This window comes from Barbus barbus, assembly GCF_936440315.1.
Source record: "Barbus barbus genome assembly, chromosome: 3".
Classification (NCBI taxonomy): Eukaryota; Metazoa; Chordata; class Actinopteri; order Cypriniformes; family Cyprinidae; genus Barbus; species Barbus barbus.
Window position 1 is genome coordinate 3,792,571 of NC_136731.1, and position 12,204 is coordinate 3,804,774.

The 12,204-nt window shown below is 35.9% G+C and overlaps 2 protein-coding genes across 2 annotated transcripts; both read right to left on the minus strand.

The window, feature by feature from the left end:
• On the minus strand, window positions 1-1,296 carry LOC306854896 (uncharacterized protein). The gene is made up of 5 exons (XM_079393199.1): window positions 1,235-1,296; window positions 1,061-1,156; window positions 765-911; window positions 510-617; window positions 1-414 (listed from the first exon to the last, which is right to left on the minus strand). Exons 1-5 carry the CDS (start codon window positions 1,281-1,283, stop codon window positions 203-205), a joined length of 612 nt encoding a protein of 203 aa, XP_079249325.1. The 5' UTR covers window positions 1,284-1,296; the 3' UTR covers window positions 1-202.
• Window positions 1,297-4,187: 2,891 nt separating this feature from the next.
• Window positions 4,188-9,088, minus strand: LOC306854818 (uncharacterized protein). Its single transcript, XM_079393051.1, has 3 exons — window positions 9,024-9,088; window positions 7,582-7,663; window positions 4,188-5,202 (listed from the first exon to the last, which is right to left on the minus strand). The coding sequence occupies exons 2-3, from the start codon at window positions 7,661-7,663 to the stop codon at window positions 4,379-4,381; spliced, it is 906 nt and encodes a 301-aa protein (XP_079249177.1). The 5' UTR covers window positions 9,024-9,088; the 3' UTR covers window positions 4,188-4,378.
• Window positions 9,089-12,204: the final 3,116 nt, after the last annotated feature.

Below are 12,204 nucleotides of genomic sequence, written 5' to 3' on the forward strand. Positions count from 1 at the left end.
AATGTGATTATAAAATAATTTTTTAATATGATTTTATACAACGGTTCAGTAAACAGTAAGATAATATTGTGATTTACATTTTAGTAACATTCAGTTATAAAACATTCAATTTCAGTTGTCAAGCAACTCTAGAGAAGAATAGTGTTACTAATCAGCTCAGTTTAGTTCAAACTTGATTGTTATTTCAGAGAGAATACAAGCTCTACTGTATATTCAGTAGAATGTGAAGAGCTGCTGGATTCAAGGAGAGCAGAGAGCAGCAGAGGAACAGGAAGCTCGGAGTGATACTCTCAGCACCATTACACAGGTTCCTCTTACAGCATGAGATCCTCTCAAAACCAAACATATTTGTAGCATTACAAACTGATTTAGAAACACAGCCTTTTGCAAGACGTAACATGCCTCCCAAATCCCCTGATGTAAACAAAGAAAAATGCAATTGGTGTGTAATCTGTATCAAATGTTTACAATGAATGATAGACAATCATAATACTCGTACAGATTCTCACCTGTTGCTGTAAAGCAGTGGTCTTCACTCTCGGAGCAGCGTAGTACGCTTGAGCAGCTGTGCCCTTCACAATGGTAACAGTGTTTTCCACTTGTGACATTTGAGGGATCTACAGAACGAAAACAACTCATGAAGCAACAATTCTTTAACTGCTCCATCCATTTAATCAGTTCACGACTGACAAGCCACATCCTGCATTGTTTTTACTGATTTTAGACAGTTACAGTTTTTTCACACGGTCAGAAAAGCACAATACCTGGAGCGTCTTTGTCGTTACAGAGATCTGTGTTACAGCAGGAAGTAGACACCTTTTTACTGCCAATGTTGATGAACCCACTTACACATTCACCTGCTGTAGCACATCCTTTATCCTTCTGTACATATGTATTGTATGGACTGAAGCCTGCAAAGCAGAAATGAAAAGACAAAATAGTATAAAATCACCAGTAATTATTTTTTTCAATTTAAAAATAATATACATTTTGCAGCACCAATAAATTACAGCAGCATCTCCAACAATCAAATATAAAAATCAATTTAAATCAAACATACTGGACTTCATAAAATATTTTGCACTTAAGCAGCTGTAGCATTGTTGCTGTACACAAGAGCCCTCCGAATGACACGAGTAACAGGTGAGAGAGTGTCCTTTAATAATAAAGAGACAGAGAGACATCAATTGTCTGAATTGGTATTTAAAAAAATAAATCCAATTTGTCTTTGTACCTGAAGTGAAAAGAATAAACAGAAGAAAAACTGAGATTTGCCGATCCATCTTTGACCAGGAGGTGAGTGAAATAATGAGTCTGTTTCAGTGCTCATTTTATAGCTTATCAGAAGGGGAGGGTCTTTATGAGAAAATGAAAGTTTAATAGAAGTAAACAGAGAATGAATAGGTCTAAATAAGCCAGTCAACAGCAAGACGAGACATAAAATTTTAATTTTAATGACATGAGGGTGAGTTCATGAACTATATTTCCCTTAACACACAAACAGTTTATTAGAACGTTTACAGTATAAACCTTTGAACTTTATAGTTAGACTTCAGTTACATATAGACTACATATGAAAGCTTAAGATATGACCAACGTTGGGTGATGAGAGAAAATTATAAAAATAAAAAAATGAGTCAAGATCAAGATGAGTTTACATCAGCTTTTCACTTAAATATATTGTATTGCTTTAACCAGCACTGGGTGCATGACTGATTGATGTAGGGAGTTGAAACATCCTTGTTCGAATGTAACTAAACCAGTTTAATTTCCATTGCAAATAATTTAGTCATTTAAATATTTTGGATGCATGCTCCTACAGATAGTCCATTGTCTGCATACCCAAAAAATGTGATCGACATGTGATAAATGAACAAGATGATCTTTTAACTTTAGAAGGTGAAGTGACATACTGCTAAGTATGGTGACCCATACTCGGAATTTCTTAGAAGACCAAGAAAACATCAGAGTGAGTTACTGATCACATTCTCAAGCACGTGACTAATGATGAACGGCAAATATGTACAGTGGTAGATAAATACTCATAAGTCTTTGCAGTGTTTAAGAGGAGCGCATATTTTGCTTGTTTTTCTTCTGTGGGAGAAACCAATCTTAAGCTTACAGTTATCTTGAAATTAAATATTGTTTTAAACAAGCAAATGGGTGTAGAGCACGTTGAACAGTCAAAGATTGTATGCACCTGCAGCTCCCTATTTTGGCTTGAGTTTACACAAGACTAGATAATGATCTGAGATATCATCGCTTTGCTGCAGAATTTCAACACCACTAACATCAATCCCATGTGACAGTATTAAATCTAGAGTATGATTTCGACAATGAGTAGGTCCTGAAACGTGTTGTCTAACCCCAATAGAGTTCAGAATGTCTATGAATGCTGATCCTAATGCATCTTTTTCATTATCGACATGGATATTAAAATCGCCAACAATTAAGACTTTATCTGCAGCCAGTACTAACTCAGATATAAAATCAGCAAATTCTTTAATAAAGTCTGCGTGGTGCTCTGGTGGCCTGTATACAGTAGCCAGTACAAACATCACAGGGGATTTATCACTAACACGTGTTTCTCTAGATAATGTTATACGCAGCACCATAACTTAAAACGAGTTATACTTAAAGCCTGCCCTCCGAGAAATACTGAGAATATTGCTATAAATTGTAGCAACACCTCCCCCTTTACCTTTTGGACATTTTTTGTATTTTCTAGTTCGGAGAACAGCCAGTTTCTATAGTGTGATATCTAGGTGAATGTAAATAAGCAATAATGTACTCGAGGCTGTGCTGTATCATGAATAAATCACGGCTGAAGGGCATTGTTAGGTGCGACGCGAATGTATAATGCACTATTATACATTATTTAACACACATATGTACATTTCAAATTTGCACATATCATAACTGTACATACATAATTGTATTTTTTACTATTTTGTATATTATTATTTTATTATCTGTGTCTTGTTGCTGTCATTCTGTTGCACTGTGGAGCTTCTGTCACTAAAACAAATTCCTGGTATGTGTAAACATACCCAGCAATAAAGCTCATTCTGATTCTAAATGAGCTCATTTTTAATTTGATGCCTGTTACAGGTCTCAGAAAAGTTGGCACGGGGGCAACAAAGGGCTGAAAAAGCAAGACATTTTGAAAAGATTCAGCTGGGAGAACATCTAGCAACTACCGTATTGACCCGAATACAAGACAATGTTTTTTGATGTTGATTGGCAAAAAGTATTTTATGTATTTAGAAAATACAAAAATACTAAGATTTAAATACAAAATACATTAGATTTTTTTCAAAGGTATTTAAATACAAAATAGTATTTTGTATTTCAAATACATATTTAAATGGCTATGGAAAGGGTTCACCATTTTCTCACAACTATAAACACACTTCTCAGGCTGTGTAGCCAATTAAAGGCTCGTTATTATGATTTATATGGTTTATTAATAAATGTGCGACTAATAGTCAATTAATGCTTAAAATGATTGACTACTAGTCGACCAGAACAATCTTCAGTTGAGAGCAGCCCTACAAAAGAGAATGTGTTTTTGACTAAAATGTTTGACTTTGACCTGGAAGTTTGTACAAGTGTGCAATAATAACGAGCCTTTAATTGCCTACACAGCCTAATAAGTGCTCAAGCTTGCCACAGTGCACCGGCAGATAGAATTTTGTGTCAAACAGCAAGTAGACTTCATTAACCTTTTTATTGAGAGTTTAGTTTCCACCTTCCTCCAACACACATACCTAGTTTTTTGGGTTTAGGAAATAGAATAAAATAAATTCCATTGCCTACTCTCTCAGGATACCTGGAATCAGTGTTACAAGTACCCCAAGGCACATAGTTTTTCCATTTTAGAAGCATAAACCCCATAAAAACGATGCGAGCTTCGGATCTTCCGATGTTTCTCTATGGCGATGAAACCTACAGATGTCCGAGTTCCGCTCCCCGTGCAACTGATACTCGACTGCCATTGGCTCATCTGCGTTCGATGGGCTTACCGATAGGTCAATTGAGTGGAAAAAACGTGTGGCAGCAATGCATCACCGTAGGTTTAACTTTAAGAAATTATAACAGTACAATGTACTTCTCAAAGTAATATTAATAAGGAATATCAAACAACTTCACATTTCCTTATCAATGTTTAAAAATTGACCAATTTTCAGTTTGTCATTTTATTTATTTGATCATTAATTATATTATCATTGAATTACACTGTGGCATTTCGCAGCACGACAGAAGTTTAACTAATATTTTGAATCCAAGTTGTCAATATCTAAGAAGTAAAAGAAGATTAAGAAGCGGTCATGAAGGTGGACAGTCAGATTTGACCCACACTCAGCAGCGTGAACGTTCACTCAGATTTGCAGGTGAAGGAATTTTCTTCAGTGTGAACTCTCATGTGGTAATTTAGGCCTACTTTACGTGCAAAACTCCTTCCACACTGACCACATATGAACTGTTTCTCTCCGGTGTGAATGGTCATGTGGTACCTAAGGCTTAGTTCTGTCGTGAAGCTCTTTCCACATTGATCACATGTGAACAGCTTCTCTCCCGTATGTATTCTCATGTGGTAATTAAAGGTGTTTTTATGGGTAAAACTCTTTCCACAATGAGTGCAAGTATAAGGTTTTTCTCCAGAGTGAAGTCTCATGTGGACTTCGAGGACTCCTTTTCGAATGAAACTCTTTCCACACTGTTTACAGATAAAACGTCTCTCTCCAGAGTGAATCCTCATGTGGACTTCAAGGTTTTGTTTTTGAGGGAAATTCTTTCCACACTGTTGACAAGTGAAGGACTTCTCTCCACTGTGAGTTCTCATGTGGGAATTAAGATTGCCTTTATGTGCAAAACTCTGTCCACATTGAGAGCAAGTATAAGGCTTTTCTCCCGTGTGACTTCTCATGTGGACTGTAAGGTATCTTTTTTGAGCGAAACTCTTTCCACATTGTTGACAGGTGTAAGGCTTTTCTCCAGTGTGAACTCTCATGTGAATTTTAAGGTTTTCTTTGAGAGAGAACCTCTCTCCGCATTGTTCGCAGGTGAAATTGACGTCTCTTTTTTGAAAGGAGCACTTTTCAGTCTGTGAGGATTTTTCTCCAATTTTGAAATCGTGATCTTTCTCATTCTGCTCTTTCTCTTCCATATGCTTCAGCTCTTGACTCTCCTCAATCAGGTCTAAAGTGAAAAACATACAAAACCAGTTTAATGGCATAAAGAAACAGACATCAAAACCAAGGAGTTTTCTGTATTTCAAATTCATGAAAATGTTCATATTTTCTTCAGAATATATTAAGTAGAAATTTGTTACTGTCATGAAACATATCTGGCTACAAACGCTTTGGTGGACACACGTTAATTGTATATTTATTGTTAGGCATATGGCCTTTTAATATTTTTTTCACAATTATACAATACACTGGAGCCGAACCTGAGAACCTCTGAGCTAAGTTGATTCCAAGCTACTCTGGCCCTTGAGGTCCACTGTCCTGCAGAGTTGAGTTCTAACCCTAATCAAACACAGCTGAACAAACTAATCAAGTTCTTCAGGATTACTAGAAAGATACTGGCAGGCTAAACATTTGTATATGTGATCCTGGACCACAAAACCAGTCATAAGGGTCCATTTTTTAAAATTAACATTCATACATCATCTGAAAGCTGAATAAATAAGCTTTCCATTGATGTATGGTTTGTTATTGAGAAAATCACCTTTGAAGTTGTCCAAATGAAGTTCTTAGCAATGCATATTACTAATCAAAACTTAAGTTTTGATATAATAACAGTAGAAATTTACTAAATATCTTCATGATTACTTAATATCCTACTGATTTTTGGCATAAAAAAAAATCTATACTTTTGACCCATACAATGTATTTCTACAAATATATCTGTGTGACTTACAACTGGTTTTGTGCTCCAGGGTCACATATGCCAATACAATGGGAATGACTGGAAGATGATGTCCGTCTGCCTTACCATCATGCCACTTGAAGACAGACATATCTCAAGACCTAAGATTTTATTCTCCACAATAAATTAAATAATTAATCCGAATTCCCAGTATTCTAGGGAGCTATCAGCAGGGCTCTGTGAGAAACTTTTGACATTTTTTGTTGATAAAGTGAGTGCCATTCACTTCTTTTATTTCACAGCTCTCAGACCTGTGTTTAAATTTGCTTGTTAGTCCATTTTTATTGTCATTTTCAACATGTCTCTTTAACTAAACTCTCTGATCTTGTTAACAAAATGAAGACTACTAACTCCTCACTGGATGTTGTTCCCCCTGAGATCATAAAAGTAGCCTTTCCAGTAATTGGACCCAGTATCCAAGTGTTGTTTAACTCATCCTTGGACACTGGTGTGGTTCCCAATTGCTTTAAGCATGCGGTTGTTCAGCCTTTGCTTAAGAAGCAAGGTTTGGATGAAAGTTGTTTTAACAATTTTTGGCCTGTCTCAAAGCTTTGCTTAAATGTGCTATATAAATAAAATTTACTTATTAATGTTGCTTTAAAGAACACAGGCATTTAAAGAGCTGTTGAGGCTGCGAGATGTCTTGTGGAGCACTTAAAAAAAAAAAGGTGAGCATGCCTTCAGTGAACTCAAAATGTGAATTTTATACGAGTACAACTCAACGCTTGTTTTGTTTTTTTTAGAAGCCAGAAGCCGTCTGGACAAGTGGTACCTCCAGTCGGACCGCAGCCAAAAGGACACCCCACGGAGCCCCTGCCCCTTTTCCCCCCGAGGTGTACAACAGATCTGGCCCTCAGAGCGATGAAAGTTACAGCTCGCGCAATCAGCCGCAACATGGGGAATGTTGAGCTGAAAGACTCTGAGAAAACGGCCTTTCTAGATGCACCCGTGAAAACATCAGCTCTCTTTGGAGCAGTGGAGACGTTGACGGACCGCTTCCTTGAAGCACAGAAACAGTCTAAGGCCATTAGCCACTTCCTGCCAAAACGCATGGCGCGAACCCTCCTACGCGTTCCGTTCCTCCTCAGCACAGGGTGCAGGAATACCACACACCTCTTCTGCTGCTGTTCGGCGTGAACATGAACCAGCGGTGAGGCCAAGACAGCTGTGGCCGAAGTGCCACAACAAAACACAGCTTTAATGAAGATTAATCTATTATTCATTTATACAGTGAACACTAAAGATTTTTGAGGATGAGAAGACAAAAATTACTTCAACAAATCCATCTTTTTGTGTTACTTGCTAAGTTAAGTGAATGAATAGTAGGGGTGTGCGATACTGACAAAATGACATCGATATTTTCTGGGATTTTTTCGATAAAATTAAGAAGAGGCTGTTACCAAACAAATGAAATCGGTATGAACAAAATTCATCTTTGCAGAAGTTGCATCTGAAGTGGCATTTAGATGTATTTACACACTGTTTAATGCAGCTCGGAGGGACATGGACACAATATGTCTGTACACATGAGTCTCCATGTCAAATAAAACCATTTAAATGAAGAAAGTTACATGACATTCTTCATAAATATCATTCATTTCTGCAGAGCCTTACATTTTAATAAGGATCAGAATGAAAACCCACCTGTTTGTTCCTCGGTATCTTCTTGTTTCACTCTGAATTCTTCAATCTTCACGTCTTCACTCTCCTCTTTAATAAACGCCATCTTTATAACAGTGTGAATGAACAAAAATAAAGCACAACTCAAATCAGCTCCCTAGTTCAGTATTCAGTGGACTGCTAACAGACTCAGTCAGAGTGAGAGTTAATGGTAAAAAAAAGTCATGCAATTATATCCATTTTGCTGTCAGGAGTGAGGCTTACGCTGAGCGCTACACCTACTGAACGCAATAGAATACGAGCGCAATCATTTTATACATTTCGCTAATATATTTGTTGTTGGAGATTAAGTGTGACGCATAGCATTTTAAACCTACATTTAAGTGTATTTTTATGATAGCATTAACTTCGAAATCAATGTAAGCTAGCTAATACTAGCTCAAAAGAGTTCATGTGTAGTCCTCTGTTTTTATTATTTCATTTTTAATTGAGTGATTTTAACTTTTAATTTAGCGCTTTAGAGTCATTTTAGATTGTAATGTTTTAATGTTAATAACCATAAAGCAAGTAGCAACTATGTTCAAATGTAAAACAACATCATTAAATCTTGGGCACAATATACATTAAATACAGTCAGTTTTAGCCTATATTTATTTGATTTATTATCAGTCCAAAAATAAAAGTATGCAGAAAATACAGCTTCAATAATCAAGTCAAATAACTGTATGAGAGAGAGTCGGTGGTAATATCATGGCCTTTCTTCTGATCAGTGTTAGAGGAGCGTAGATGTCATAATTACCGTAATACTGAGAGGACAACACTCAACGAGGTGCTGTTCACATGCTCTAAACTAATGCAAATGTGTTATTATTAGACTTTATAATTCTGTCTTTAGGTTGTTATTTCATAGCCTAGATATCTGACTCTGTGCTGCATGTCTTTCGTTTATGTTCATCACTTTCATATCAACACATCTATTGGCAAAAGTCAATACATAAATATAATGTAATAACCGCTTAATTACATTTTACTAGTGATGTGACGTTCGACTCAGACTTCAGTGATTAAATCAGTGAAATCATTGTGTGATTTGTATTTATCTCAAGGGCTTTTATAATGATTAAAGGGTTTAGAGTCACTCATGTACAGTACTCTGGTAGATATAACAGATGGTTGTTGTTTTAATTGAAGTTAGACTGGTAATGGGATTTTATTTGAATGATCAGAAATGTTCATCTCTTGCCAGAAGAGAGAAGAACAGATATGAATGTTTTCTTTCTCTATATTCAGATGAAAAGGCTAATGTTTGGAGACTGAATGCTTGTTTTCTATGAAATGAAGCAGCGCGTCTTTTACTGATGAGCTCTACGCTCACAAATAACGTGCACTAACCTTAGATGAAGCATTAAAATACAATTAAGACATTTTACATCGATAGCATTTAACTTAGAAAGTCAAACACAAACCTTTCCTCAGCAGAAGCACAGATGCAGACGCGCGGCGCAGCCTTATGACGTCACACCACCACACCAAAATAAAAGTCCTGCTCAAACTATTTTCTGTTTTGTGGTAGTTTCTAATAATATATATATATACTTTTTCAATGGAACAAATTATGGACCTGCTGTGGTGATGAAGATGTTACCCATGGTTCAGTTTATTGGTTAACGGATCACAAATCTCACGGTTCAGATCATATTATGGTTTCTGAGCCACCAAGAAAAGCAACAAAATATTTCAATGTAACTTCGCTTTCCATTTATTACTTATAGATAAGTACTTCTTCGATACCACAGCAAAAACCATAGCTCAACTAAGAAAAGAGACTAGTCAGTAGAAATAAGAATAAAAACACAAATTACAAGCATAGATAAATACAACAGAACAATGTTTCAAATAAAATATTCAGGTACAGAAATGTAATGTTCATAGTGTTCACTGTATAAATTAAATATAGATCCATCTTTGTCAAAGCTGTGTTTTGTTGTCTGATGTGCAATGATAACAGCTGCATGTATTTATTGTTTCATCTGTGTATCGACTATTCTGGAACAGGGAAAAGCTCATCATCAGGGCTTTATAGTGGAAGGGTCCAGTCCTATGACAGCCATTATAACCCCTGGGGGCTTTATGAGTGGGTGCGAATGCCCCTTTACATAAAGACGCATGTAAGAGTGCACTGAGGACCTGTCATCAAAAATGTATATTTTAATAAATTGAACCAAGTTTACAATCATAAAAGAAAACTCTGCCACAGATGTCATGTGACTTCAGCAAGCACAGACGGTTAAAGGTCAACAGAGAGCTTTCATTTGCTATTCAGGAAATGGATACACAGAGAGATCTCCACACTCAGGTATGTATTTAGTTCTTAATACAACAATGCAATACAACAGCATAAAGTTAGAACGACATTTTAAAATAAGCATTTGTTACACAATTAATACTGTACATATTAAGAAGCGTTTTATTGATCGAGGTACTTGATTGATTCGGTATTGATTCAGCACAGGGTCATTACAATGACACTGTTTAATTCTAGCCATCTATGTCATTTCAGTTAAAAATGTTTTAAACTAACATAAAAATGTAGTACCTTAAACTTTTTGTTATGCGTCGGGTGGTTGTGGTGAATAAGGCGCTCGACGACGGAATCAAACAAAAGGAGTATTCTTTATTAAGTGGCATCAACACACTTCTAGACATTAACTAACTTAAGAACGGACAGAGGACTAAGGGAAAACTCAAGATTTATAAAGGGATCGGGCAAACAAGGAAACAAGATAATTAATCTAACACAGGTGGGGAAGATCATTAATTAACAAAACTAGGTCAGGAACTAAAACAGGAAGAACCAAATATGTGCAAAACCAAACTGAACAGAAACAGAACCGTAACACTTTTATAACATACACATATGTATATACACATGGGAAAGCCAAAAGCATATATATATATATATATATATATATATATATATGCACCCGGTAACTTAAGTCAGGTGCATTGAGGGATTTTTTTATACCACAAGCTTTGTTGTGAAATGTTTAAAGTTTAAAGAATTTCAATACATTGACGAGTCAGTGTTTTGAGTGAATTGGTTTAATGAATAGAATATATATTGTCGCTCTCAGACGAAAACCTACATTCAAAACTGCAACTTTCAGGAAATGTGAAAGAACAGTTTTATTAGAATATTTCAATACCACATTGTCAAAGTTGGTATTAGGGTTTTATATATGGTTATACAATTATAGATAATTGTCTGATATTTAAGTGATTAATTAAATGATAATTGAGCATTAGTGATGACCACCTGCTGTAAACAAGCAGAATCACTGAAGGAAAGAGGAACAAGAACAGAAAAAAGGAGAAGAGAGGTGCAGGAAGACAAATACAACTCACGTACAGCCAGACAGCCTTAGATTAAAGGGGTCATATGATGCGATTTCAAGTTTTCCTTTCTCTTTGAAGTGTTACAAGCTGTTTGTGCATAGATAAGATCCCTGAAGTTGCAAAGACTAAGTCTCAAACCCAAAGAGTTATTCTTCAGAAAAGTTAAGACTCGTCCACGCCCTCCTAAAACGGCTCATTCAAACACGCCCCCACATGTCTACATCACGATGTGGAAATATTTGCGTAATGCCGCCCAAATGTTCACGCAAAGAAAGAAGGCATGGTTTCAGTAACCGCAATAGTGTTGATGCAGCCATGTCAGGGAGACGCTGTGTGTTTTTATGAGAAAGCAAAAGCACTTTATTTGACCTTCCGAAAGTAGATGCATTTAGGAATCATAGTTTAAGATTATTTACAACAGAACAGCACAACCCAAATGTTCAAATTTGTGCAACGCATTTTATGGATGACCGTTTTGTGACCCTATAGGAGAGAAAACTTTTTGAATTTGAAGATCAGGGTAAATTTAACTTAATTTGTCTTCTGGAATACATGTAAGTATCTTCTGTAGCTTCTGAAGGGCAGTACTAAATGATATTTAGGCAAAACAAGAAAAAGTTACTCATCTTCATTCTGTTCAAAAGTTTTCATGCCCCGGCTCTTAATGCATGGTTTTTCCTTCTGGAGCCTCAGTGAATGTTTGAACCTTCTGTAATAGTTGCATATGAGTCCCTCAGTTGTCTTCAGCAAAGATGGATCTCAAAATCATACAGTCATTGTTGGAAAGGGTTCAAATACACAAAAATGCTGGAAAACCAAAGAATTTGTGGGACCTGAAGGATTTTTCTTTCAGAAGTAACTTTGGGACTCATGAACAACTATCACTAAAAAAATAAATAAATCACAGCTGTGGATCATTCAGGTAACAACACTTTTAAACTTTTGAACAACTCAAATTCAACTATTATTTTCTCTTGTGGACTACATGTAAACATCTTATTCCGGTCAGTACTAAATAAACAATAACATGCATTTTGTATGATCCCTCTTACTTTGGTTAAATAATTAACATTTTGCCGATTCTGCAAGGTGTATGTAAAGTTTTGACTTCAACTATATATATATATATATATATATATATAATGAGTTCATTTGCAAAAACCAATAACTTTTTTTCAGAAATCACATTTTTTTTATTGCGCTTTCAAAGTAATATCAATCAAACTGCAGTTGGGTTGTTTTGATTAAGTA

Excerpts from the sequence above, each read along its gene's own strand:
- LOC306854896 (XM_079393199.1), bottom strand. The coding sequence starts at position 1,283 with ATGGATCGGCAAATCTCAGTTTTTCTTCTGTTTATTCTTTTCACTTCA. Across the intron at positions 618-764 it reads TAACGACAAAGACGCTCCAG|ATCCCTCAAATGTCACAAGT; the intron begins GTATTGTGCTTT and ends TTCGTTCTGTAG. Across the intron at positions 415-509 it reads CCACTGCTTTACAGCAACAG|GGGATTTGGGAGGCATGTTA; the intron begins GTGAGAATCTGT and ends TGTTTACATCAG.
- LOC306854818 (XM_079393051.1), bottom strand. The coding sequence starts at position 7,663 with ATGGCGTTTATTAAAGAGGAGAGTGAAGACGTGAAGATTGAAGAATTC. Across the intron at positions 5,203-7,581 it reads AGATACCGAGGAACAAACAG|ACCTGATTGAGGAGAGTCAA; the intron begins GTGGGTTTTCAT and ends TTTTCACTTTAG.